Genomic DNA, 27,279 nt, shown 5'->3' on the forward strand with positions numbered 1-27,279 from the left:
TTCAAGACAATCAAATGTATTGACTGTGTTTTCTTCTTAGAAAATGGAGAGGGTTAAAAACATGCAAACTGCCACTTTCAACCTTTGCCAGTATTCCCTCTACCCCCGTGAGAGCTATCTTGGGGGAAGAATCCTTACCAGGGTTTTTTTGGAAAGGTACGAATCTTACCTTTTTTCCCCTTCTGTGTCTCAGGGTGATACCATTCAGAGTTGCCCCTTTGCTCATTTTCTCCCATATTTGTTACCTTCCTGAGGCCTCAGTATTAGTCGAGAGCACAAAGTTTTGAGACCCTTGGCGTTGTTTCTTGATGTGGGAGGGGAGGTGTTAGTGTGTGCAAGGGTTGAACTAGATAGACCCTGCCTTAGTAGAGGGTGGGACCATAACCTTAGAGGCCAGAACTTGATCCAGAAGTTGCTGTCCACAGAAGTGCTTTCTATTTCATCATTTTTGTCTCTGGGGCTCTTTTTCTGTAGCCAGGTCTTCCCAAGGATTTTAGTATTTGCATTGGAGTTGAGGTTTACTCTAATGATGGGTGGCCCAACTGTGCCCAGAGGACAGCCAGGCCCTGGCAGGGGGTTTAGAAAGATAGTCCTGGTGAATGGGCTTCAGTGGTCACAAAGAGGGTGGCTATGAGGTGACCCCAGACACTGCAGAACGATGTGCACCCTCTGCGTTTGGACGTCCTGGGAATGTGGGAGCCTAAAAATAACCCTGTGGATGGAATGGGGGCAGCGGCTGCTGGAGATCTGTGTGCCTTGCCTGCCTTCAGCAGGACCATGTAGGTGCGCAGCCACCTACGGATGTGTCCCAGCCAGCCCCGTCGCTCTCGTCCATCCTCAGAGACAAAGAAGAGGGCAGGGAGTTTGGGCTTGGTTTTGAACGTTCCTTTCAATGTCGCAAAGCATTCCTTGTTAACCAGAGCCTGCGAATCTACTGCCTGCTGGCCAGGCTTTAAAATGAAAAGTGTTTTAATGCTGCCATAAAAGGGGGGCGGGGGGAGGAAGGGAAAATAAAGGCATCTTTCCAAGTACTCATCTAACTTAATCGTCAAAAGATTGATAGGCCATGAATTACTTCTCCATCTCACTAAGGGTTAAACGCGGGCAACCCCCCACTGGCTGTGTCCCCTGCCACCGAAGTGGGTGACCTGCCCTACAACCAGGTGGGACCACCTGTGCTGCAGTCCGGAGGCGCTTCTGCAGGAAGCACTCACCCCCACACCTTCCCCGGCCTGAGCTTCCCCTACGTTTCGTCACCACCTGACGGCGTGAGCACAGGCCATGGGGCGTGCCTGGTGAGTTTGCCTGTGGTTCAAGCTTAGCCTGTGGTCTCCTGTGTGCTGCTGCCCACGTGGGATGTGCAGGGGAGGCGTGGGGATCCGCAGGAGGGTGGTTGGGATACACCGGATACCTCTGCTCTCATTGCTTGTTTCCAAATGCTCTATGGACGTTTCTGTGCTAAATCCTATTAAATAAAAAAGACGGGTTAAAACCCAGATGCTGTATATTAATTTGTAATTATGTATAAAGTGAAGCAGTTTTAAACTGTAAAGATTTTTTTCAGTGTGTTTTCTGGACTTTTGCCACAACATACTGGCTTTGTATTTTATTTATCTTTCCCTCTAGTTACCAGCTTCAGACCCTTGTAAAGTCTCCCTCAGCCCTTTCAAAAAAAAAAAATAATAATAAATTTCCTGTGAAGTCCTGGTTGGTGCTGTGATTTATTCCTATTCCTGGTTCCTGTAGAAGGGATACTCCCCATCCACCCCCAGAGCTCTTGAGGCGAGGCCTTCTGCACCAAGCAGCTGCTGGGGACGCGTTCACTGTCTCTTGGAGTGGGACCCAAACCCAGAGAGTGACTGATCAGCCCTAAAGTCAGTTTATGCCAAGAGCCAAAACTTTGTATTTCCGGATAAATCAATACAGTGAACAGGGACTTTGCTATAGAGCCTGCGACTTCCCTTAATATTTGTTAGTTTCTCTTCCTTCGCTAACATTCTCCACCCCATCCCACCCCCAAACTAGAGCAACTGCCAGAAACTAATTCAAGAAGAAAGATCCTCTCTGCTTGTAGCTCCCGGGTGATTCACTGGGTCTGATCCCGGAATGTCGGGGCTCCCCTGGAGACACACAGGGCTCCAGCTGTCACTGGCTCCACCAGCACGGCCTGTGCCTTCCATTTTTAGATTACTGGCTTCCTACTCTTCCGGGTCTGCGCTTTCTGGACCTATAGGAAGGCCCTTAAATCCACCTGGCCCTTGGAGAACTGTGCTGCTTGCAGTAATGCAGAGAACCTGGGCAAAGCTGCCCGTAGTCCCCGCTTGGCCACTTCCCAGCTCCCCGCCCCTCCCTGACAGTCACCAAGAAGAACATCGTGGCCGGGAGCGGTGGCTCACGCCTGTAATCCAGCACTTTGGGAGGCCAAGGCGGTTGGGTCACTTGAGCTCAGGGGTTCGAGACCAGCCTGGCCAACATGGTGAAGCCCCGTCTCTAGTAAAAATACAAAAATTAGCTGGGCGTGGTGAAACCCCATCTCTACTAAAAATACAAAAATCAGCCAGGCGTGGTGGCACATACCTGTAATCCCAGCTACTCGGGAGGTTGAGGCAGAAGAATTGCTTGAACCCAGGAGGCGGAGGTTGCAGTGAGCAGAGATCGTGCCACTGCACTCCAGCCTGGCAACAGAGCGAGACTCCATCTAAAAAAAAAAAAAAAAGTCCTGCCCAGCTGCCAAGTATCTTTCCTTTCACCACGAACTTGGAAGTGCACGGGTTTCTTTGCAGAGTCTTGTAGCCCTGGTGATAGCTGCCTCCCCGTAAGCCAGTAAAACACTGGTCTTTTTTTCTCTCACTCGCTGCTCTTGGCTGTCACTGCTGCCCCAGCGGTCTCCTCCCCCACAGCAGCCATCCTGGCCTGGGTCCGCGGTGGCCCTCATCCACCCAGACACCCTCAGCAGGGCAAGAGGAGTGGTTCCCATGGCCTCCCTCCTCCGCTCTCCACCGCAATTGGTTCTGAGCCAGGGACAGGCTCTGTCTGGGAGGCAAGAAGAGCGAGAAGATTCCATTCTCTTCCAGAACAGCAGAGACACAAAGCACAGAGGGCCCCAAGAACACTAGACAGCCATTCAATAGGGGCTTAAGTCTCTGCCCACTCCTAACGGATGCTGCTGTGCCCAGAGCCTCTGCCACAGCACAGACTTGACCGCCAGGTGGCTCCTACGAAAGTAGCCATTTTCTGTTTGAAGGTCCCTCATCCCCAGGGAAAACCTGTGGCCTAGGGGCGGCCACCTGTGAACTAGCAGGAGATGCCGTCTGCAGCCACAGCCCTGCCGGAAAAGAAGTGGGAGTCGCTGATGCTGCAAGACAGAGGTCTAAACCGAAGTGTGGGGAGGACACTAGGAGGCCCCAAAAACCAAAAGGCCAGGGAGGAGCTTGGGAGGAGAGGAGGCATGCAGCGTGCAAGCCTTGCGATTTCCTTGGAAGCAGCCACAGGAGCAGAGGGCAGGCGAGCTGAGCTGCAGATTTTAGACCTCAGGCCTGGAACTCCCTGAACTCCCTGCCAGGGGGTGACAACCCCCTCATCCAGCCTCTGCACAGCAAGAAGTGCCTCCCCAAGCCCCCCACCTCCCCGTCCCCGCCACAGTTCCTGTTCTTTGGAGTCTTCAGAGACTCCTTTGTCCTTAAAATTTGACTCTATTTCTTCAGGGGCACAGTGGCAGGTCACCCAGAGGGTCCCGGAGCAGTCCAGTTCCAGCACCGTCCTGCCACCCCTGTGGGTGTCCCCCTGGGCCAGAGAGGGGTCACAAGTGGGAGGAAGTGGCGTGTGCCCTAAATGGGGAGGATGTGGGTCCCAGGACCCCAGCAGCCTACCCCCTCCGCCCCAGTTTGGGGCCCTCCCTCGCTGCCTCCCCACCCCTGCCCCCTCCACTATCCCCAGCTGCCTTTGGTATCCAAGTGACAGCCTTGGCCCTTCCCACCCCCGCTAAGGCCTCCTCCTTTCATATGGTAATGGCTTGCTCTACACAGCCCTAGTCCCACAGATGTGTGGGCTACCCCTCTCTCCCCATGCCTTTGGGAAACTTACTTTCTTCTTCCTGGGAAACAGAATCTGGACCCTGCCGGGGATAAGGACCCTGGAGGCCTCAGTGGGAGAGTTGTGGGGAGGGGGTCATAACGGGGCTCCTTGGAATGGATCAGCTGGAAGCCAGCCTGCTTTTCTCTCCCTTCCTCCCTGGTCACCGCTTCCCTTTGAGCTGTCCCTGGACTTCCCACCCCACCCCCAGCTTCGGAGTTTGAGGTGGCGGTTACCTGGACAACCTCGGTTCTTCTCTGCGGTCCAAAGGAGAGGGCTGCTGGGCAAGTGAAGCAGGGCTGCCTGCCCTGAGGAGCCTGGAAGAGGGCCACACTGGGGTCCCCTCTGTCGGGGAGGGCTGTGGACAGGGGCTGAGGGGGCCACGCGGAGGCCCCAGGATGGGCACAGACTCCAGGCCTGCCGCTCGTAGCCGAGTGGCCAAGCTATTAAACCTCTGTCTCCATTTCCTCTTTCAGAAGGGTCTGCAGAGTCTGCAGGTGGCGCGCACATTTGTCATGATGCTGAAGAGATGAGCAGAGTGCTTAGTCTGGGGCCCAGCACACTCATCTGGAAGCATGTCAGCGGAGCCGCGGGACAGCTGCCACGGCAGTGGCCCTGGATTCATGTCCTGAGTCTGAAGAGAGCTCTCCAGGGGGGCAGACTCGGTCTTCTCCATCTTCCTGGGCAGCACACAGCCACACACACACACACGCACACGCGCGCGCGCACACACACACGCACGCACACGCGCGCGCGCACACACACACACACACGCGGTCTGGCTCAGAGCAGCCACCTCCACCTCCCTTAGCTTAGGTCAGGTCAACTGTCACTTCCTCTAGTGGGTGATCACACAGGGCTCATGGAGTTCAGCAGTTGGCCCAGCCAGAGCCAGGCAAAAACCCACCTGCTTTAGAATGATCTGGAATGATCTGGACTGCTGGTTAAAATGCATATCCCTGGGCCCAACCTCAGATGTAATGAATCAGAATATCCAAAGCTGAAGCCAAGGAATTTGCTTTTTTTTTTTTTTTTTTTTGAGATGGGAGTCTCACTTTGTTGCCCAGGCTGAAATGCAGTGGCTCGATCTCAGTTCACTGCAACCTCTGCCTCCCAGGTTCAAGCGCTTCTCCAGCCTCAGTCTCCTGAGTAGCTGGGATTATAGGCATGTGCACCACGCACGGCTAATTTTGTATTTTTAGTAGAGATGGGGTTTCGCCATGTTGGTCAGGCTGGTCTCAAACTCCTGACCTCAGGCGATGTGCCCGCCTTGGCCTCCCAAAGTGCCGGGATTACAGACATGAGCGCCTGGCCGATTGTACCCTTTCAATAGGTGGATTGTATGGTATGTGAATTATGTCTCTGTCTCAATAAAACTGTTAATTCATATGAACAAGGGGACATAAGGAAGCTTTCATGGGTGATAGATGTCACTATGATGATTGTGATGAAAGTTTCATGAGTACAGACATATGTCAGAATCTACAGAACTGTATAAAGTATGTGTAGTTTATTTGTACATCAATTATACTTCAGTAAGGCTGTTTCTAAAAATCACCTACAGTGAACATCTAGAAATAAGCACAACTCACACTGGGTTCCACCCTCCCGGTCTCTTTTCTATAAACACACACAGTTTATTTTATATAATGGGATCGTCCTGCCTTTTTCCACTTTATATCATAAGCACCTTTCCAAGTCACTAACTCTCTATGTTGGATGGTCACATAGCATTTTCTGTGCAATAATGTCACTAGCTTATTTCCATACAGGGGTATTTGAAATGAGACAACTGAAGTGTTTCAGGTTACAGGGTCACCCCTTCTGTCCCTACCTTAGACTCCCAACCCCATCGCTGCACCTGGCCTGGCCTCCTCTGGAAGGAACCTCAGATTTGGAGCCTCTGCCAGGGCAGGGAGCCTGTTGGAACCAGCCCAGGGCCAGCCCACTCATTCCTGGATTCCTACCTCCTCTCACTGCTCTGGGTTGGCACCAGGTGCCGAGTGGGCCTCAGGCCAACTGTGGGCATGGGCTCGATGCCGCTGCTTCCTCCTCCACATCAAGGCATCAGCCATATCTCGCCCCAAAAGGCAGAGAGGAAATCCAGCTAAGTCCCACGTGCAGCTCTGTGCTGGCTTCTGAAGGGAAGACACAGCCACTGATCAGCACTTTTGGCTCATGTGTCCTCCTACAACAAATGCGAACCACCATGTACCTTTCACAGGGCTGTATGTGTAGCTCTCAAATGGTATCACAAGTGTAACTGTTACAAAGTATATAATCTGGGGCATTATTTTCATGCTTCCAATATATTTAGGGCTAAAGGCTTAAGTTGTTCAACTTACAGAAAATGCCCACCATGTGACCTCATTAGCAAAGCCAGTACTTCTTGGCAAACTGATTGGCCAATTCAGAATTCAATTTCCATTAAAAAGGTTTGATTGCTTTTAAATTTAAATGTTATTTAGTTGACAACTAAAAATGTTTAGTGACAACTACCTCACTTCTGAATTATGACTTAAGTTAATAATAGGGAGGGAGGGAGGGAGGTAAGATGAATGAGTAGATGGGATGAATGGATGGAATGGATGGATGGATGGATGGATGGATGGATGGACAAGTGGATGGGTGGATGAATGAATGGTGGGTAGGTTGATGAGTGGGTGCATGGGCAGGTGGATGGGTGAGTGGATGGGTGGGTAGATGGGTGGATGCGTGGGTGGATGGACAGGCAGGTGAGTAGATGGACACACAAAGATATGGAATCTTGCCATGTGCTTGTCAATTGAATTCCAAAAGGCACTGCCCTGTTTAACAACCATATGCTTTGCAATCCACCTTTCCCCTCATGCTGCCCAACCTTAACACGTCCATTTGGTGCCCCAGATGTTTTTACATCCTTAGCAATGCACCATAATGAGTTTCAGGAGGGGCGAGAGAGAACTTTCTTTTGTGAAATGAAAGAAGGGTGACTGAGGAAGAAAGGTGGGAAGGGGGGAACAGGCACGGGCAGAGGCACGGTTCTGGTGAAGCGCATCCCCAGATCCCAGAGGAGTTCCTCAGGACTCGCCTAGCCTGGGGCCCTCTCTGAGGTGGGAGCCCTGTGTGCTGGACCACTTCCCCCCAAGGAAGGTGGGCCCTGGTTTCTTCCTGCTTTCTCCATCACCACAAGCATTTGAAGCCCTGGCTTTTACCTGGGAAGAGAGAGAAACACCTCCTCACCCGCTAGCCCTGACTACAGCTCAGACAAGCCTGGACAAACCCAGCTCATGCCCAGTGACATTCTAGGTCGCCTGGGGAAGATCTGCCAAGCCACAGCCTGACCCTCCGGGCTCAGCATGCACTGAGCAAAGCACCCAACCAGAACACTCTTCTTTCAGTCATCACACTGAGGCTTGGACCTGGGGGTGACTGTCCCCACCAACAACACAGGAAATCAGTCTTCCTGGAGGTGATCAGCCTCCCGAAGAGAAAAGTCTGAAAATCAGGGAGTCACAGAAAGTTTTTTAAGACTCTGCACGCTTTCCAAGCAGAAGTTGAGGTCCTTTGAACCTGTGATTGCAATAACCATTTTTCTGGGGTGGCTCATACAATTCCAAGCCATGGAGGGAGGATAAAGCACTTGTGCCAACAGGAGGGACGACATGCCTCTGTGAGGAACCTCCTGGTGGGCTCTGGGCTTCCTGGCAGCCACAGCTAAAAGGGAAACTTTTTGTTGTTGTTTATTGTTTTGAGACAAGAGTCAAACTCTGTCACCGTGGTTGGAGGGGCAGTGGTGCAATCTCGTGCTCACTACAACCTCTGCCTCCTGGGTTCAAGTGATTCTCCTGCCTCAGCCTCCTGAGTAGCTGGGAATACAAGCGCCTGCCACCACTGGGGTTTCACCATGTTGGCCAGGCTGGTCTCGAACTCCCGACCTCCAGTGATCCACTTGCCTTAGCCTCCCAAACTGCTGGGATTACAGGTATGAGCCACCGTGCCGGGCCGGAAACATGTATTTTTATTGAAATTGCCTTCAACTCCCCAGAAAAGCTGGAATGCTTGCTTCTTTCTAGTTAATTTTCACACACACATACCCACCACCCCACACCACCACCACACACACACACACATATACACACTCTTTACTCAAGCTGGAAACAACATATATGGGGCAAAGGAAATGGACATCGTTGACGGAAATCTAGTAGCCTCTTTACCCGATTTAGTTCAATCCTTACAACAAGCAATATGATCTGTTTTTTTCTTTGTATAAATGAGGAAATGAAGTTACAGGAGCAGAGGGACCTTCCCAAGTAGGGCCACCAGGTAGAAGAAGAACTGCTGTTTGCACCCAGCTGGCTTGACTGCAGTGTGGCCCCTCATGCTGCACAGTGCAGACTGAGGACCCATGTCCTGAGGCTCAGCTGAGGGAGCCAAGCACATGGGCTGCAAAGGTCTGGCTTGGATCCCAGAGCAGAGCCCACACTCCTGCTGGGAGGAGGAGACAGGCATGGCAGGGACCTCGCAGGCCTACAGGAAAGAGGCAGCCACAGCTGGCAACACCAGCTTGGAGGGCAGACTGGGAGCTGAAACCCACCGCTCCCCACCCCACCTGGCCACCTCTCTCAGGCAAATGTCACAGCTGCATTTAACAGTGCTGGCTTTTTGGTATGGCTTCAACTCCCATTTTAAAAATCTCACTATTTTCCATGGGAAGTGGGGAGATGGAGAGAGGGAGAGACAGGACCTGCTCCTCGACAGTCTTTGATGAGGCCCTAGTTAGGGTTGTACAGATGAGAGACACAGTACCTCAATGTTCACTCTGCAGAGTGGACAGACGCGGGGCCAGCTTGGAAAGCTCTGAGGAAGCTCACAGGAGCCGATGTGGAGAAAGTGCGGCCGTGGAGAAGTCATCCATGGCACTCGCTCTCGGAGCCTGCATTGATCCTGAATGCACGTGTCAGGATAAGACTGTGCCATCCTGTTCCCTCTGCGGTCCCGACGCTGGTAGGGCCACCGCAGGGTGGGCTTGGCGGGATGTGTCTCTCTTGCTCCCATCTTCCCTGGTTCCCCACCAGCCCTGCAAGCTGAGTGGGGAAGCTGTGATGAGTCTACTTGGAAATGGCTTTGCAGCCCTGGGTCCTGGCATGGAGCTGGTGCCCATCAATAGACTTAATCTATCGTGCAACCCAGGAGTGTCTGGAAGCTTCTCTGGGTAACAGAGCAACGCTGCTCATCTCCTTTACCTGCAGAAAGGACAGGAAAGGAGTCCAGCCCTACTCAATTCAACTCAAAAAAGCCACTGCTCCCCTACTGCAAACCCTCAGGGGCCCGAGTGCCAGGTGCCAAACCCAGGCCAACCCCAGGGCCAGAGCAAGGCCCCTCGGGTTCAGGGGGCCTGGGCAGATGGGGCCAGACACACAGAAACCGCCAGAGCTTCTGCTGCCATGCTGAGCATGTTTCCTCAGCTTTAAAATGGTGACCTCAACAGTGACCTGGGGCTAGGTGAGGTGGCTCTCACCTGTAATCCCAGCACTTTGGGAGGCAGAGGTGGGCAGATCACTTGATCACTAACCTCAGTCAGAAGTTAGTGAAAACAAAGGTGTCATTCTTCTCCCACCGAAGTGCATGGACCCCCTGAATTTGATCCCAAATCCCAAGTTAAGAAACCTGCGGCCTATTCTAGGCTTTTCCTTGACATCCCAAAGCCCAACAAGGCAAGGGAAAATGCAGGACAATACTGTGCCCGTTCTGGGAAATTCACCCAAATCACCCTGGCTCCCTGGGCAGGGCCTGAACCTCTGCAGGTGCCATGGGCGGGCCAAGCTGCAGGTCAGGTAGGGCTGGGCCTGAGGGAAGAAGAGCAGCTAGGGGGCCGATCACCTCGAGACCATTCCCACCTCCTGAAGGAGAGAGGCCGGGCAGATCCATCGGGGCTGGGCGTGGGGCCGGGGCTGGGACATGATGGACGGGACATGCAAGTTTCTTCCTCTGCGAAATATCCCCCCAGTGATGATCCAGAAGAACCAAGGCTCTTTCCAAGCTGCGCTCATTAGACAACTGCTTCTGAAGAGGTTGCTTCTTTCCCCACTATGATTTACAGCCTTCAGTGTTGAGCAAGGGGTAGTTGCCACACACCCTTGGGGTGGATGACTCTGGGCTCATTCTTGTCAGTTCCTGACCAAAGAAATGTCCTTTGAAGGCAGGGAGACCTGGCTGAGCAGCCAGGTGGAGGAGGCAGTTGGCTACCCTCTCCTTGCCCTTGACAACTTGACAGTCCCCCCAGGCAGGCTCTCAGGATGCCAAAGCCTCCAAGATGGCCCGTTTTCTTTCCTGCATCAGGCACAACCCAGGAAAGCTCCACTGGCCATCTTGGGACCGAGGTTTCCAGGGAGACCTTGCCCCATCACTGATGGGGAAGGCACCTTCTCCCTTCCCCAAGCCCCATCCCAGACTCAGTCTGACCCCTGGGAGGCCAAGGAACATGGAGCTAGGCCTGCTGGGCAATGACTGGAAGCAACACTGCTCCCAGCCCCCACAACGTAGCGTATGGCTTGGTTTCAAATCCCAGTTCCACTGCTGCAATGTGACGGCCATTCTCCCCCTGTAAAGGGCTATCTGGGCATTGGTCATGGTGTTTAGTGCTTTACAGAACTTGACCTCAACTCTTAACCCTGCTATCATTAAGCCTTTATCAGAGAATCAAGTGGTTTAACCAAGCTTGAACATACATGAGAGCCACACGAGAGCTTGAACTCAAACCCAGGTGGGCCTAGCTCCAGGTCCACATCCTGTCAGTTGCAACGGTGTTACCTCCTCCTCCTCCTCCTCCTTCTAGCATGAGACCTTGGGCAAGTTACTGTGACCTCTGGACCCATTTCTTCATCAGCAAGAAGAGGACAAGAATGTCTACCCCCAGGGGTCACTGCGAGGGTTAAAGGAGGTAATTATGCAAAGCACTGGCCAGTGGCCAGCACACAGTCAGGGCTTGACAACTGCTTGACAAGAAGGGTCTGACAAGAGCCAGGATCTTGGCAGATGACGGCCCTGCATGCTCCCAGAGAAGCGGGAGGCACGGCGGTGTGCCCAGGTTCCTTCCAACCCCTGACCCAGCATGTAGACGAAGAGGCTGCTACCTGTCTAATATATATGCTCCCTTTACTTGGCACTGGAGTCCTGGAGTTTCCTCGGGGCACTTTCCAGTCCCGCTCGCAGCCAGGCGTGGATGTGACTGAGTTCTAGCTGTTGGGAAAATGCAGAAGTTATGGTGCAACTTCCGGGTCATGCCCTTAAAACAGGCTTGCCCATCACTTTCTCTCCTCCCCTTTCCACTGGCTGGAATGCAGATGGGATGGCCGGGGCTGGGATGGCCAGGGTGGAGCAGGAAACCGCTGCCTTGCATGGAAGACGGCAGGGCAGGGAGAGACGGGGTGGGAGTTGGAGAGAGAGGGGGACAGAGTTGGAGCCCTGTGGGCCGCAGCTGCCTCACACTCACCCTGTGACTGCGTGACAGGGAACTTCACCTCTGCTGCTGTCAGGGCTGTACTCACAGGACTCTAGCTGGAGCCAACTCCCGGCTTTGGATGCCCAGAGTGAAGCGCTCAGGCGTGTGTGGAAGTGGTGGCGTTCACCTGTGGCCCCCACCACTGCTGCAGGAGCAGACAGTGTGAGGTGAGTCCCAGGACGCCCCTCCCAGGGCTGTGCCTCTGGGCAGGGGGAGGGACGAGGCCCTCTCTGCTCTTGGCCCTTCTACACGCACCGTACTCACCTCTGAGACACACCCACTCAAGACCATTCCATTTTCTAAGGAATGTGGCATCATGCCCCTAGGCCAGCATCGGAAGCACTTCTTACACTGTGAAGGCGCCATTTGGATTTTGTGGGCCAGCACACCACTGAGCACCATGGAAGCCACTGCCGAGAGCCACCATGCTGGGGCACCTCCGGGTTCCTGTTCACAGCACAGCCACCCCGCACGCAGGCTGCGCCACGGCAGGGCCTTCTCTGGCTGCCCGCTGTCTGAGGGGCGCCTGAAGGTGAGACCACAAAACACAGAACACGACGTTTACCAGCGAGCATATGCTTGAGCTCATGAGGTTCATGGTGACTATGAAAACGCATGAGAAAAAAAAAAGAAAAAAGAAAACACACGAGGAGGGCAGGTAGACCAGGGCCCACGGTGCAACCAATGGGCACAACGGTGCCGTGAGCTGGCGCTGCGGCCATGAAGCTGCCTCCTGGAGCCATTTCGCCCCCTTGAATGGTGCTTGGGTTATTTTCAGACAAAGGAGCATCAACTGGAGGTTCTGCCTTTTCGAAAGGACGGACTTACATTCCCAGCTTCTATTTACCAGAGTTTCCAGGAGAGAATCGCTCTCAGGAAGGGCAGACAGGATCAGGAATCTCCACGGAATCAACTTCATGGCTTCTGAAGTAACTTCAGGAGGCACAGGAATGGGGAGACCTCTCATCTGGGTGGGTTCCCCCTTCCCAGCTCATGAGAGGGGCAGATGCCAGCAGGCAGGCCTTGAGCCTTGGCTGGTGGGACAGGACCAAAGTCAGCCACCAGCAATGTCTCCAAGACTGATCCCAGCACACAAGGCAGGCAAAGAATTTTCTCAACTCTTTTTATTAAGTTAGAAAACTGATAAAAGCAACACAACTTTTGGGGAAAGCACCATGGCACGTCCTCTGTGCTATGTGATAAGTGTGCTTTATCTCAATGAAGCAACCCCACGGGTCCAGGCACCCTCCCTGCAGTCCCCGCAGCCAGGCTCCTGAGTGCGCCAGCAGAGCCATCCTCTGGGACCATAGCCAAGTGCCTTCGGGCAGCCGACCTGACACAGGAGGGGTCTGCTGGGCCTATAGGGTCCAAGGAACCCCATGCAGCCAGTGCCCCATGGCAGGCACGCATCAGTGGGCAAACCCTGCCCAAAGGTCCCACCCCCAAGAGGCCTCCAGGACCCGCACCAAGGCATGGGGGACACTCGGGGCTGCTTAAGTAACTGGTATGTGGCACAGCCCCCTCCGCGGCCCTAAACCTGAGCCAGCCAAGCAGTGTTCACACTGCAGGTGCCTGGGAAGCCACAAGTTTGGACACCCTGCCCAGCCCCCTGTCAGGGCACCAACACCCCTCCCTCTCAAACGGTGGCTTGGGAGTGAGAGGCGTTACGATGGTCACTGACACCATCCTCTCCAACAGCCCAGAGCCAACCTCTCCACAGCCCAGGTGTCAGGGAGGTGCTGATGAGGGACCCAGTGACTCAGGAGGTGACAGCAACGAACAAGTGTTCAGCAGTTCTCTCGGGGCCATTCTTATCTTGGAGCTCAGGGAGCAAATGGGGGCCAAGACGCAAGAGGATGGCGAGGGCCCCATCACTGTCCTCCACACTGAGATGGATGCGGCCCTGGTGGGATCTGCAGGGGGACACCCTGGGGTCCCTCTGCTGTCTCCAGCTCACAGCTGCTCCTGGTCTTGGAGGGCAGCGCGGTCTCCTGGGGAGAAGCCCCCAGTGCTGCTGGCAGGTGTGTGCCATGGAGTCACTGCTGCCTCTCAGGGTGGGCTCTGAGGAGGGGAGGGGAGGGGTGACCCCCAGGGCACTCGGAGCCTTGAGTCTGCTGCAGGCCCAGCTCCACTGAGTGGCCACGTGCAACTGTGTCCCCACCAGGCCACAGCACTGAGCAAGGCCCTGAGTAGGTGGGCTGGGACTTACAGCTTTGTGGAAGGGGCCCACAAACCTTAGAGGTCTGGGTGTCCTTTGCTAATAAGGCCTCGTGGATGTCACTGAGGACCCCCGCAGTTTCTGCACCTTATAAAATCTGTCCTGGTCACCTTTCTGGTCTCAATCCCTGGGAACCTGGTTTCCCAGGCCCGGGACACCATCTATAGATGGCAGTAGAGCCCCAGCAGGGCGGGCCAGGAGGGAAAGGATATGTGGCAGTGCTGCAGCGCCCAAGCCCACCCGGGGCTCCTCCCTGCCCCTGCCTGCCCGGCCCCAGTCCAGGACCTGCCAAACAGGTGATCTCAAGGCTCTGCAAGTGTCCTTCTCCCCAACGCCAGGGTCAGTCCTGGTGGCAGTCCATCCCCCTCTGGGAGGTATGTCTTCCCACAAACCACTGCAAAGCTGAAGAGGCCCCCAGGGGCACAGATGCAAGAGATGTGCTTCTTTTCTCTTGCCTAAAGCTCAGAATAGCCCAAGGCTGCTGCTCCCCAGAGCTGGCGGGGCCCCTTCTACCTCTCGGAGTGCTGGCCCAGGGCCGGCTTAGCTCCCGCTGTGGCAGACAAGCCAAGGCCACGCTGTGACACTGAGGGCCGCGGTCTGTGGAAGGAGGAGAGGAAGAGAAAATCAATCAGTGGCCACATTGTTCTGTTCTGACCTGATCTGGAACAAAATGACAACGACACAGCTGCCCATGAGGCTCAGGCGTGAGAACGCCGGATCCACCATTCGCCAGCAGCGCAGTCTGGTGATTCAGGTACCCCAGGCCTGCTTTCCCCACTGAGTGTGGCAGATGACTCAGGTGTCAACTTGATTGGATTCGGGGATACCCAGACGCCTGGGGACACATTACGTATTCTCAGTGCTGGAAGGGAAACCCAGGCGGCTTGGTACTTGATTTGAATGGCTGGGCCGCCCCGGTCAGTCTGTGTGGGTGCTTCCAGAGGCGACCGGCATGAGAGCCGTGGCCCGGGTGGGGAAGATCTGCCCTTAGTGCAGGTGAGCACCATCGGATGGGCTGGGGCCCTGGTGGAATAAAAAGCTAAGGAAACGGGAACTCAGGTTTCTTTCTTCTGGAGCTAGGTTGCTCTTTTCCTGCCACCGGGCATCAGAGCTCCAGGTTCTCTGGCGTCTGGGACCTGCTGCCCACCACCCCACCCCCACCCCAGGCCCTTGGTTCTTCGTACTTGGGCTCAGGTCTGCCCCGGCTCTCCTGGTTCTGCAGCTTGCAGCCTATCATGGGACTTCTCAGCCTCTATCACCAAGTGAGCCAATTCCCCTAATAGAGTAAGTTCCCTGTCACATACCACTCCGAGGCCCTGAAAGGGAAAAAGGTGAGCCCTCTCGCGCAGGGGGCCACAGGCAGGCGGAGTGCTCTAGCAACCCTGCGTGTTCATCCACTCCACGAGGCAAGCAGCCTCGGCAAAGCAGTGATTAATGGTGACGCTGTCCGGGGTTTTTGGCTTTGGTTGTATTTAAGCTGTACAAGTTAGTTTTACAGTTGTGTCAGAACAAGAACATAAGGGGCTTTCTAGTTGTATGCTTGTGTGTATTAAGTAACCTTAGTAACATTTCAATTACAACACTGAAGCCAGCACTGACGCTCCACGGGACTGTCCTCTTTAAGTGGGGTCACCTCTCCATCTCTCACCATGCTGGGCCCTCTGCTCTCTGAAGGCTGCTTTGCAGGAATTCTGCCCGCCCCACGTGGTCAAGTTGTTTCCAGATACAGAGGCTGGGTTGGGCGACCGAGAAGGCTCCCAAATCCCTTCGAGCTCCTCACAAGTGAGAAGCTGGGGTCACAGAGGGCCTAACCATCCTGAGATGCTCTAAGACGGCAAATCCGAACCTCCGGGGCCTGGCTGCCCGGTCTTGGCCCCGTCCCAGCACGCCACATGCTGACATGTGGTCCCTTCAGGGCAAGGCCTCACTGCTACCTGGAACAGCCACGCTACCTACCTGGGGGTGTCCCCCAAGGCACCCTGAGTTGCTGAGAGGAATACAGATGACAGCTAGAGGCACAGGGCTTGGGGAGCCTCGGGGCCAGGCTGTGTTCCCTCTCAGGCTGGGTCCCTTTAATTTTTGGCAGGTGCTCCCTGGGGCCTGGCCTCCTCATCTGTGAAATGGGCTAATCCTCCAGCTTGCAGAGTGGACAAGGGTCAGCGGCCGCCCTGCACTTCCTGTGTGCAGCAGGCCTTGGCCAACGTGTATCCTGTGGGTCGTTGGTGTAGGGCCTGCCCCGCTAGACTCAGCCTGCCCCATCGAGGGTGGGATGGTGCTCTATCCCCCAGCCTGGCACAGGAACGAATGACTGCTGATGCCTGGACAGATGGACTCCGTCGCTTAGCCGGAGCACTCGCTTAGCCAGGCCCAACCCTCAAGGCTGGCAGAAACCCTCAGGCCTGTGCTCTGGGATTTCCTATCTGTACCAACTTCTTTTAAGACAGGAGAGAATGTGCTGCACTGTCCCTCCTGCAGCAGTGACGGAGCCCACAGTGGATTCATGAGCTCGGCCTTTCCCAGAGCCAGGACTGGAGCCCTGCCCTGCACCCCAGTGGCTAGGCCCCAGCAACACCCGTGAAGAGAAGACAAGCTGTCGGCAGCTGGATGCCTGCCTTGCATTCGGCAGCCCCCCATGCTGGAGGCAGGTGGGAGAGAAGGGTTGGGGGTCTACGCCTTAAAGGGCCTGGAGTAGGGGGTACCCAGTGGGACAGAAAGAGAGAAAAGGAGAGAATGTTCACAGCAAGACCACCCCTAGTGGGTAAGCGGGGGCCTCCTGCAGCCACTGGCTGCTATCCCCTAGGCTGTGGATCCAACCGCAACACTGGAGCAAGGGGCTGCCCTGGAGGTCGCTCAGGTTCCAGCTCAGCAATTCCCCGCCACTTCTGGGCGGCTGCTGGCCAAGCCTGTGCTCTGTGCCAGGGGCGCAGACGTGAGGATGCCCGTGGCCAGCTCCCCAGAGGCGCCTGCAGGCAGGCGGCACACTCAGGGCTCAAGTCCTACTCCAGCCCTGACTCGCCGCCGTTCATGTGATGCCAACTGTCTCACCTCTCAGAGTCCTAGTGGGCGCCCTCTAACAGCAGGACCTACGACAAGCAGCTCTGGAGAATGACAGGGGACTCGATGCAGATGCTCACACCTACGAAGAGCTCCAACAGGTGGCCAGGACAGGAAAAAAAATGCTGTGGACAAACAGGGGCCATGATCTGGGGTGCAGAGGCCACAGTGTGCAGGAGACCTCCTGGTGGCTTCTGAAGCTTACGTCAGAGTCTTGCAGGATGGATGGAAAGGGGCCTCCAGGGACAGGGGCAGTTGGGCCCAGCATGGAGGCAGGAGACTCAGCCATGCTCGTGGGGACTAGTGAGAGCTGGACTTCTCACCAGCACCCTTGGCCTGATCCCCGCTGCTGTCTAGGAGAACAGGGTCAGGGAGGGGAACATAGGGAGTGGGGTGGTCACAGAAGCCATCTCGGGCCCAGGCACTGCCAGACGACATTCTAGGTGGCCGATGCACTGGTTGGGGCTGCAGGCAGCCAAGCTCAGTGGGAAGTGCCATGGTCACCAGGGGCGCCCACCGCGACAGAGGTGGCAGGAGTGCTTTGTTTCCACCCTTCCTGGCCCCGTCCTTGTCAAGGACACTCCACCCAGCTCCCCGTGAGCCTTGTCTGGTTCCAGGGCTTGGCCCCTGCCACTCAGAGCCACAGCACAGGCCCCGGGCTGCGGCTGCCTGAGTTGGGGGCTCTCCTCTGGCTCAGCCCTGACAGCTCCGCAGTGGCCGCCTGAGCAGCCAGAGCTCTGCTTGCAGCCACTGTGGCTCCATTTCCTGGGGACCCGGGGAAGGCCAGGCAAGCCCAGGCATCGGCTTCTGGGCTGCAGGCCCTTCTATGGAGAGCCCAGCTCACTCCCTGCCTTTGAAGAGAACTCTGACACTGAGCTGTCCAGGCAGAAGCGGGACAGGAGGAGCTTTGCACAGCATGGGAACAACCCAGGGTCATAGTGAGGGGACAGAAGCCACGGGACTGGGGCAGCCTCAGGCAGAGGAGGGGCTGCGTGGAGGGTCTCTGGATGGCCGCCAGGCCCATGAGAAGGAAGCAGCTGGAACGCAGGGCAGTGGCAGAAGCTTAAGAGCAACCTGGACTCAGCGCAGCAGCTGAGGAAGCACACAGCCCAGAATGCCTTGGGGACATGGCTCTGGGATGACAGGGTCTGGAAGTAGCTTCCCCATCAGATCTGGGACTGGCTCAGTCTTGTGTGTCCGCTTCCTCATCCCTAAATGGAGCTGATGGCAGCAATCCCATTACAGACTGAGGAGGACTCCAGTGGGCACAGGGCAAGTGCCTGCCGAGGAACAGCAGTCATGGGTGGACAGGCCTTTCAGAGGGAGGGGCTAAGCAGGGACATCTAGAGGCCCTTGCAGCCCACGGCACCCCAAAACCATCATCAACAGCATCTCCCTGTCCTCCATCGCTACCCCTTTTAAGCTGCTTCTGAAACTGGCAATCATTTGATCTCTATTCTAGTGTTATGAGTAATACGATTTCCACTCCCATTGTCCAGATGGGGAAGCTGAGCCTCAGGGGAATCAAGTAGACAGTCCAGGGTGAAGCAGCCAAAAAGTCACAACCAAGACACCATGCATGCTCCCCTTCCAGGGTCCCTGGGATCAGAGCAATTCCTGGGAGAGTACATGGCTCACCAGGTCCAGCTGACAGGGCAGGGCCAGGTGGGAGGGAGCCTCCGACCTGGAGGGTAGGCAGGGGGCAGCCTCTGGTCTGGAGGCTCAGACCAGAGATGGTCTTAGCTGCCTGAGGCCAGCAGCATGGGCCCCCTCACCCTGCCCAGCCCGGCTGGCCTAGGTGGGAGGGGCCTCCATTTCCCACAGGTGACATTCCCCAGGTTTCTAAAGGATCTAGAGGATAGCAACAGGGAATTAATGAGGAAATGCCAGTATCCTCTTGGAATCTCACTCCTCAGGAAATCAAGAAATTCAGCAGGTCTGATTTTTCTCCAAAGAGAGCAGATTAAAAAAAAAGAAGAAGACTGGGCGCGATGGCTCACACCTGTAATCCCAGCATCTTAGAAGGCCGAGGCGGGTGGATCACCTGAGGTCAGGAGTTTGAGACCAGCCTGGCCAACACAGTGAAACCCCGTCTCTACTACAAATACAAAAATTAGCTGGGTGTGGTGGCAGGCACCGGTAATCCAAGCTACTCAGGAGGCTGAGGCAGGAGAATCGCTTGAACCCAGGAGGCAGAGGTGGCAGTGAGCCGAGATCGTGCCATTACGCTCCAGCCTAGGGAAGAAGAACGAGACTCTGTCTCAAAAAAAAAAAAAAAAAAAAAAAGAAAAGAAAAGAAAACAGAAAAGCTGTAAAAGAAAAAAGCGAGCCAGATGTGGTGGCACACGCCTGTAATCCCAGTTACTCAAGAAGCTGAGGAATAAGAATTGCTTGAACCTGGGAGGCGGAGGTTGCAGTGAGCTGAGATCGTACCCTGCCCTCCAGCCTGGGTGACAGAGCGAGACTGTCTCAAAAAGAAAAGAAAAAGACAAAAGAAAAGCGGTGTTCCTATTCAGGCTGGCCTCTGTGAGCCCAAACACCCTGTGTTCACCAATTTGATGCTTATGCTTGGGTCCTCCTTGCCTGCCACCATGTCCCTTTAAGGGACTCGAAGGCTTGGCTGGGTCTGAGTTAGAGGCTGAGCCATCAGCTTCCATTGAGAAGCAATCCCAGCTAATGACTGCCTTCACTGGGTAGAGCTTTCAGCATTTGTATCAGCAGCCGCTGGCTCACTGAGGAAATTAATTTTTCAGCTCGGGCCAGCTCCTGACAGGGTTCCTATGACCTGAAGCTGAGCCCACACACAGGGATCAGTGCCACCACCCAGCGCTGCAGGATCGTGGGCAGCAGCTCGGCTCCCTCCGGCAGGACAGCTCATCTTCCACAGTCTCGTCCTGTGCTGGAGGCAGAGTGCACCCAGGGATCTCCTGCCCCAATCCCAGGGGTGTGGGGCCCGGGAGAGCATGAGCCGGGAGAATGGCCAAGGGCTAGTGGCACGCACCCTGGCCTTTCCCAGGCCCTAAACACAGAGGGCGTGTTGGGCACAAAGCCCTTCTCTGGCATCTACCCCAGTACCCTGCCAGGCTGGCCGGGATACCCTTTCTTGTGGCAGGACCTCACGCCGATCCTGCCCCTATTCGCTGCAGGAAGACCCTGACCCCAGCTCAGCTTCTCAGGAGATTAAACCAGCACCAGATGAGACGCCCCTCCTGCCCGTTCCTTCCCTTCACTGCAGGGTCTGCAGGGCCTGGCTCAAACTGCTCCCAGTGCCTCTGTCCCACCATCACCTCCCACAGAGTGCCTTCCGTGTCACCTGTTTTCATAGCGATTCCACACAATGACAGCATGGCAGCAACCCACGGACACTCGCTCTGCAGGAAACCCTGCTCCAAGGCCCTCAAGGATGACCTCGCTTAAGCTAGACACCTGCAGGCTTTGAGGAAGGACTTCTCCCCATCCCTTGCACGCTGGTGAGCACACAGCTGCCCCCAGGAGAACCAGGACTCAAACCAAGGCTGTCTGTTCCCACCATGCAGGCTTTAGTGTTTACAGTTAACAGTTTTTTGGGGGATTCCACCATTTAGACATGGATGTCATGCCTGGTTGGCAATCTTTTTTTTTTTTTTGAGATGGAGTCTCACTCTGTCACCTAGGCTGGAGTGCAGTGGCATGATCTTGGCTCACTGCAGCCTCCACCTCCCAGGTTCAAGTGAACCTCCTACCTCAGCCTCCCACCTCAGCCTCCCAAGTAGCTGGGATTACAGGTGTGCACCACCATGCCTGGCTCATTTTTTTGTATTTTTAGTAGGGATGGAGTTTCACCTGTTAGCCAGGATGGTCTTGATCTCCTGACCTCGTGATCTGCCCGCCTCAGCCTCCCAAAGTGCTGGGATTACAGGCATGAGCCACTGCACCCGGCCAGGACTGACTTTCACGTTGCCCAGGCTGGTCTTAAAGTAGGCTCAAGCCATCTGCCCACCTCAGCCCTCCTAAAGTGCTGGGATTATAGGCATGAGCCCCCATGCCCGGGCCTGGTTGGCAATCTTCATACATATCATCACTCATCAGTGCCAGGAGAGTAACACTGTCCTGATTCCATGGGGAGGGGGCCATTCTCCTGGATCATCTCCTCTGCCTTAGTACATGTCTCTTCCCTTGGCTTATCTTAATCTGTATCTTTCCCCCGTAATAAACTGTAACTGTGAGCTAACAGCCTTCAGCGACTTCTGTAAGTCTTTCTGGCAAAACTGACCAAGGGTGGTTTGGGAGGCCCCCTTTGTTGCACCTGGTGTCAAAAGTAAGAGCAGGCTTGTGTGGAGACTGCACCCTCAGACTCTGCAGGTTGACCTATGCTCCACACAGCACTGTCAAAAGGTCTCCGGGTGATTCCGAAGTGTAGCCATGTTTGGGAACCACCATGTTGGTCTAACTACGGTTACTGTCCCCATTTTGCAGACTGGTTCAATAATTCGCTCCAGGTTAACTGCAAATAGAAGGCAGAGCCAGGAGTTCACTCCAGAGCATACCAGCCACCTGCTGCCCACCCAGACTTCCCTGGAAGACACGGTGACCTTCACCCAGCATAGGAAGACGTGGGACTGCATTCCCCCATGACCTTTCCAGACTCAGAGTGGCCGTGGGCTGCCAGGGACTCACCTGGCTGGGCTCGGCAGGTGCTCATCACGCAGGCAGGTGCTTCCAGGTGCTGACAAAGGCCGTGGGGATAAGTGAGTAGGGCACCGTGGTGATGCAGTTCCATGTATCTGAAGTGGGGTCATAGCAGTCCAGAGTCTTACACCTCTGGGTCCCAAAGTAGCCCCCGACCACATACAGCTTGTTGCCGGAAGCCAGGGCATGGCAGGACATGCGCTTGGCAGTCATGTCCCCAATCCGCGTCCACTGGTTGGTCTCACAGTCAAAGCGGTAGGCTGAGGCGGCCGTGAATTCCGTGTCACCTCCCATGATGAAGATCTGGCTGCCCAGGACGGCAGCGGCTGTGTACCGCCAAGGCTGGGGGCACTCGGCCTTGATCGTCCACCTGTTCTCCGAGGGGTCATAGCACTGGACCTTGGACACCATGTCCCGGTGGATGCTGGTTCCTCCGAAAACAAAGAGCTTCAGCTTGGCGCTCACCACCGCGGCATTGCTGACGCCGTCCCTCAAGGGGGCCACCATCATCCACTTGTTGGCCCCAGGGTCGTATTTCTCCACTTGTTTCAGGGAGACAGAAGGTGAGGCCGGGAAGACACCTGCCAGGGACGTGTGTCCCCCCACCACATAGAGACAGTTCTCCAGCTCAGCTGAGCCATGGCCAAAGCGGGCAATCAGCATGGGCGCCGCCTTGGACCATTCCTCATGTACGGTGTCGTACACCCAGACGTCCTTGGAGACCCCGTTCTCGGAGCCCCTGCCCCCTGTCACATAGACCTTGCAGCCGATCGCTGAGGCGCTGAACTCTTTCCGGGGGCTGGGCAGGTCGGCCTTGGGGATGATCTCCTTGGCCTTGTGGTCCACCTGGTAGATCTTGTCACACATGAAGGTCTGGCCCCCCAGGATGAGTAGCGTGTGGCCCGCCTTGCGTGGCCGGGCACAGGGGCTGGTGACCACGCCGTCATTCTGCAGGATCCTGGTCTTGCAGCGCAGGGCCTCATCTATGATAAGCTTGGTGCGCTCGTCTGCCATGAGGAGGGCCTCGCTGGAGACGGCCTCCTGCAGGCAGTCGGACGGTAGCAAGGCCAGACGCACGCTGCGGAGGAGCTCGGGCAAGTGGACCTTCCGCGGCTCCAGGTCATGCTTCACCCACTGGAGGATGGCCTCGAAGACCACCCGCTCGTCCTCGGTCTCCAGCTCGTCACTCGAGATGAGGTCCAGCAGTGTGTCCTTGGACAGGCTGTTGAAGTCCTCGCTCTGCCTCACCGTCTCAAAGTGCACCAGGCACATGCGCCAGGAGAACTCGTACAGCCGGCGGCACTGGTGGGCGTCCGAGAGCAGCATCATGCCCAGGCAGTTAGAGGGGAAAAGGTTCTTCTCCAGGAACTCGGCGGCGGCGTCCCGCACGTCGTGGAACTGCAGCATGTCGCCCGCCTCCAGCAGTGACTCAGCGTTCTCCTCGTTGATGGCGATGCGTGAGGAGTAGGCAAAGTCCAGCAGCAGCTCCAGCACCTCCGGGTGCAGGTTGTCCTGGAAGTTGACAGTGTCGTCCCGGCTCTCCCGCAGGCCGTGGCTGAACATGGCCTCAAAGTAGCGGCTAGAGGCGGCCAGCACGGCACGGTGACAGGGGAAGGCGCGGTCGCCCGCCCAGAGCGTGACGTCGGTGAACATGCAGTGCTTGCGAAGCGTGTTGAGGTGGGCCAGCACACAGTCCGGGTGGGAGGCCTTGTGGAAGAGCGTGACGTTCATGGACCCCGTGCTGCTCCGCGACTTGCGGGTCTCATGGACACTGACCGACATGGTGCGCCAGCCTGTGGGGGAACAAGCCCACAGGTCAGAGGAGCCCCTCCTGTCCATCTGCCCTCTCAGGACTCACTCTTCAGCACAAGCCCCCTTGCCCCCTCCCACCCACTCTCTGCTCACCTCTGCTAAACCAAGCTCCTCTCCCGCAACCACGTCGCCAAGCACGACACAGGCAAGAGTGGCTGGGTCTCACCCTGCCCTGCAGAAACTGGTTTTGTTCTCAGGGTATGGGCCAGCTCTGGGACAAACATCTGTGGCCTGCAGATGAGCCACCCCCTAGGCAAGCTCGAGTTGAGGCTGCCTCCCATGGCTAAGAGAACATGCAAACGGTGTTCCTGACTCAGGCAGGTGTCCGGGAAGTGCTAAGTAACTGATGCCTTTGACCACAGTCCACTCTCATGACAGTCCTCTGCAGAAGCTTCTCTTGTAAGTCCCATTTTAGAGCTAGGGAAGCCACAGCTCAGAGAGGCAAAGAAACTACCCAAACCGCCACAGCCAGGATTTTCACATGGACTGTCCGGCTCTGGAGCCTGATCTCTGTGACTAATCCCTGCAGGGTTTGCCGTGGATGCCCAAGCGGAGCCTCACGTACCCACTTCCCTGCTCCCAGCAGGCTCTGCCCTGGGCTGGGCTCCAAGCGGTACTGGCTAGACATCCCCCTTGCCTTGGAACAAGAGCCGCCATCAAGGCCCGAGTGCTCAGTGGAGACATGTTCTCTGAATCCAGGTGTCTCCACAGGGCTCTTTACCTAGCTGGGGCAAGTGATGGCCTGGAGGTGGGGCTGCCAGTGACTCACCCTCGAGACCAAGGCAGAGGCCCAAGATGACAGCAGGACATGCTGAACCCTAACTGAAGTGATCCAGATTTGCCACAGCAAAGCAGAGAAACATGCAGCCAGAGCTTCCCAGGTCCCCCAATTGACTCCAGAATCCTAGGCCAATGCGACGCCTCCCCTGCCTCCTTTGTCTGCCCTTCTCCACCAGACCTGGCGCTCAGAGTGATGGAGTGATGGCCAACAAACAGGTTCAGTGCTTGCTCGATCTAGGGGAATTCCAAAGCCCTGTCATTAATGTCCAGTGAATGGCATGACCCAAGGCCCCAGTTCAGTACTATGAACTCAAGGCTCAGCCAGTAGGCAGCAAAACTCATATACCTAGAGAAAACATGGCCAACACCTTTGAGGCCATCTCGAAGACCACAGCTACCTGCCCCCCTGACCTGTGGAAGGAGACTGTATTCACCAAGTTTCCCGATCAGGAATTCACTGACCCACCTTGTCAAGACCCTCACCAGAGTCTCCATGCAGAGGACCCAGGCTCCAGCTGTGGCTACAACAGCGTTTTTATACAAGAAAAATAAAGTGAATTAAGCCTGAAAAAAAAAAAAAAAAGAAAACAAAACGTGGCCAAAAAGCAAACTGCATTCTAGTATCTTGACCCCCAAAAGCCTGTGCTGCTGTCTTCCTGCTGGTAATGGGGCCAAGAAAAACAGAAGACCCTAAATAACAAAGTTTTTCATTTTTAATTTTCAAAAGTATGTAACTCTCCTGCCGCCTCCCACTCCAAGTCAATTTTCTACTTAGGTAATAATCTGGTAAAGGTAGGAAACGACTTCACGCGTCAATGAAATTGTAAATGAGTGTCCGACTACATGGCTCTCTCTTGCTCACTCCTCCTCTGGCAAAGAGGCAGAGAAGCCACAAATTGACGAGATTAGAGCTAGCAAGGTCTCTGCTTCTGGGCTTAGGCAGAGAGGGCACAGACGCCGGAATGGCCTTGCTGCTTGGACCCCCAAGCTCCAGGTAGACTGTACACCGAGGACCGGCCTAAGACACTGCTGTCCAAACCTGCAGCCCACAGGCCACAGGGCTCTGAGGCTATATGAGGTTAGCCCTTCTGGGGGTTGGGGAGAGAGCACTGGACGCAGGTCCCGGCTGTATCCTGGCTCCACCTCCATCCTGTACCTCACTATTATTTTCTTGTAAAGTGAGATCCCCATCCTACTCAGGCCTCCACAACTCACTTGTTGGCAACTATTTCCTGGGTGCATCCTCGAAGCTGGGCCCTCAGATGCAGTGACACAGAGCCTTGAGAGGCTGTGCTGACCTAGTCTAAGGGAAGCTTTGCAAACAGCTTGGCCCGTGACTGATCAGAATTGCCCAATCTGAATTCCAGACCCTGCGACATTTCCCCAAATCTTGTTGTGATTGCTAAACCCTCACTCCAGTTTCCTCACTCCAGACCACCCCCTTGGTGATCAGACAATTTCCCAAATGTAGCTCTGTCCCCTCCTGCCCCACCCCACAGTGTCAGGACATTTTAAGAGGCATTTGTTGCCTCTGGTCTGCAGACCGTGTTGGGGGAAACATGGAGAGCCAAGGACCAGGAAGAAAGCTAGTTCAAGCCCTGGGACTCCTAAGCCCAAGCCCTCTCCACTGAGGTCACGTTCAAGGGCCCTGACGCTGAGGTTTGGCTTCAGTTCCATTATCAACACACCTGTGCTTCCAAGGACCTCCCTGCTCTAGGTCCCTAGGCACCTCATCGCACCTGCCCCCTGCCCCACCCTGGCCCTGCCGGGAGGGAGGCTGGTTCTGAGCTTGGGCTGAACAGTAGCTTGAATGCCTGGGCTTGGACACTCCAAGCGTGGGGCGAGCCCCTCTGGGATTCTTCTTACAGACAGCCCCAGCTGGAATCCCAGCTCCTCACCTTAGTAACTACGGCCCTGGAACCACCACACCTAGAAGTAACTCCACTCTGGGGCACTGTGTTAACTGGGCTGCCTGAGAGGGTAATGGGCAGGACAAAGCAAGACTCAAAAGACCGAGAAAGCCAAAAAGCAGGGCAAATTGAAACAGAGCAACCACAACGGTCCAGAGAAGGAGGCAGAGCAGTGACCTCTCCAAGCCAACAGTGAGCGGCAACCCAGGGTCCCAGAGCTGACAGATATCCTGCCAAAGTCGGCGCCAAGAATGCCTGCCTGCTGACGCAGATGGCTGGCAACTCACGTACACACCCAGGCAGGTTCCCACCCCCCTAGACAGCCGCCAGCCTGGGGTACCTCTGTGCCAAGGGCAGAAGCACCTGCCCAGTTGTTTCCCCTGTTTGTCCCATCTCCTTCTGGGCAGCGCCTGCCCCTGAGCCAGTCTTCCACTGATGGCAGCCACTCACTCACCGACTCAGCCTGATCCCAAGTGAGGCACTGGAGCCCCACTTTACAGACAAGGATGCTGAGGCCCAAACAGCTTCTGGGCATGTTATTTGTGTACTGTCTCCCCAACTGCACAGGAGGCCCAGAAAGGCAGGGACCATGTGTGGGGCTCACTGATGTGACCTCAACACCCAGGACAGATCCCAGCACAGAGGTCACTTGACTTGATGGCATGGACCTGTCCATCTCTTCCTGTGCCCATGATGAAGCCCTGAGACACAGTACACGAAACTCATTCACATCAACTCCACCATGACTGCCAGCCCAGCCACTTTCAAGACCCAGAGGAGAGGAAGGCCGAGGCAGTGGTGAATGCTGCCCAGGCGGCTGCGACACCTGACGTGTGGTAGACACGTGTCATTTTACTCGCACCAGCACAATGCCACCTCCTCCTCGCACTCACACCGACTGTTCTCTGGGAACCACCTGCCTCCAGGCAGCTCAGCGGGTGGGATCCCGGGATGGGCACTGGGCCCCAGGTGCTGCACATCACTGGGCCCTGGGGATCAGGTGGGGAGTGGACACGTGCCAGGCCTGGCTGATCAGCTAGTGTCATCTTCCCAACCGCTGTGATGGGGCCTACACCCAGGACAGACCAGTGGGACTCTATACTAAGATGTTCACTGGAACTTTGAGGAACGAAGCAGGCCCTTTCCCTAGGACTGCTGACTAGACTGGACCAGGGCTGGGAGTGGGAAGGGGTGACAGCCGTGTTGCCACCTACCCAAGATGGAAGCCTGGGCAGAGGGCCAAGTGGAGCCCTGTGGTCCTCTGGTCTGCCCCCCTTTGC

At 55.7% G+C, this 27,279-nt stretch overlaps 1 protein-coding gene and 1 long non-coding RNA gene across 2 annotated transcripts; both read right to left on the reverse strand.

Annotated features, from left to right (window-relative positions):
- Nucleotides 1–457: 457 nt before the first annotated feature.
- LOC115835533 lies at nucleotides 458–2,624 on the reverse strand. Its single transcript, XR_004030588.1, has 2 exons — nucleotides 2,578–2,624; nucleotides 458–1,465 (listed from the first exon to the last, which is right to left on the reverse strand). It is a non-coding gene; the product is annotated as an uncharacterized LOC115835533 (long non-coding RNA).
- A 10,039-nt stretch (nucleotides 2,625–12,663) lies between these two features.
- Nucleotides 12,664–23,281, reverse strand: KLHL25 (kelch like family member 25). Its single transcript, XM_030814960.1, has 2 exons — nucleotides 21,486–23,281; nucleotides 12,664–14,372 (listed from the first exon to the last, which is right to left on the reverse strand). Exon 1 carries the CDS (start codon nucleotides 23,277–23,279, stop codon nucleotides 21,510–21,512), a length of 1,770 nt encoding a protein of 589 aa, XP_030670820.1. The 5' UTR covers nucleotides 23,280–23,281; the 3' UTR covers nucleotides 12,664–14,372; nucleotides 21,486–21,509.
- Between the last annotated feature and the right edge of the window lie 3,998 nt (nucleotides 23,282–27,279).

The sequence above is a fragment of the Nomascus leucogenys genome, chromosome 6, assembly GCF_006542625.1.
Source record: "Nomascus leucogenys isolate Asia chromosome 6, Asia_NLE_v1, whole genome shotgun sequence".
Classification (NCBI taxonomy): domain Eukaryota; kingdom Metazoa; phylum Chordata; class Mammalia; order Primates; family Hylobatidae; genus Nomascus; species Nomascus leucogenys.

Excerpts from the sequence above, each read along its gene's own strand:
- KLHL25 (XM_030814960.1), bottom strand. The coding sequence starts at position 23,279 with ATGTCGGTCAGTGTCCATGAGACCCGCAAGTCGCGGAGCAGCACGGGG.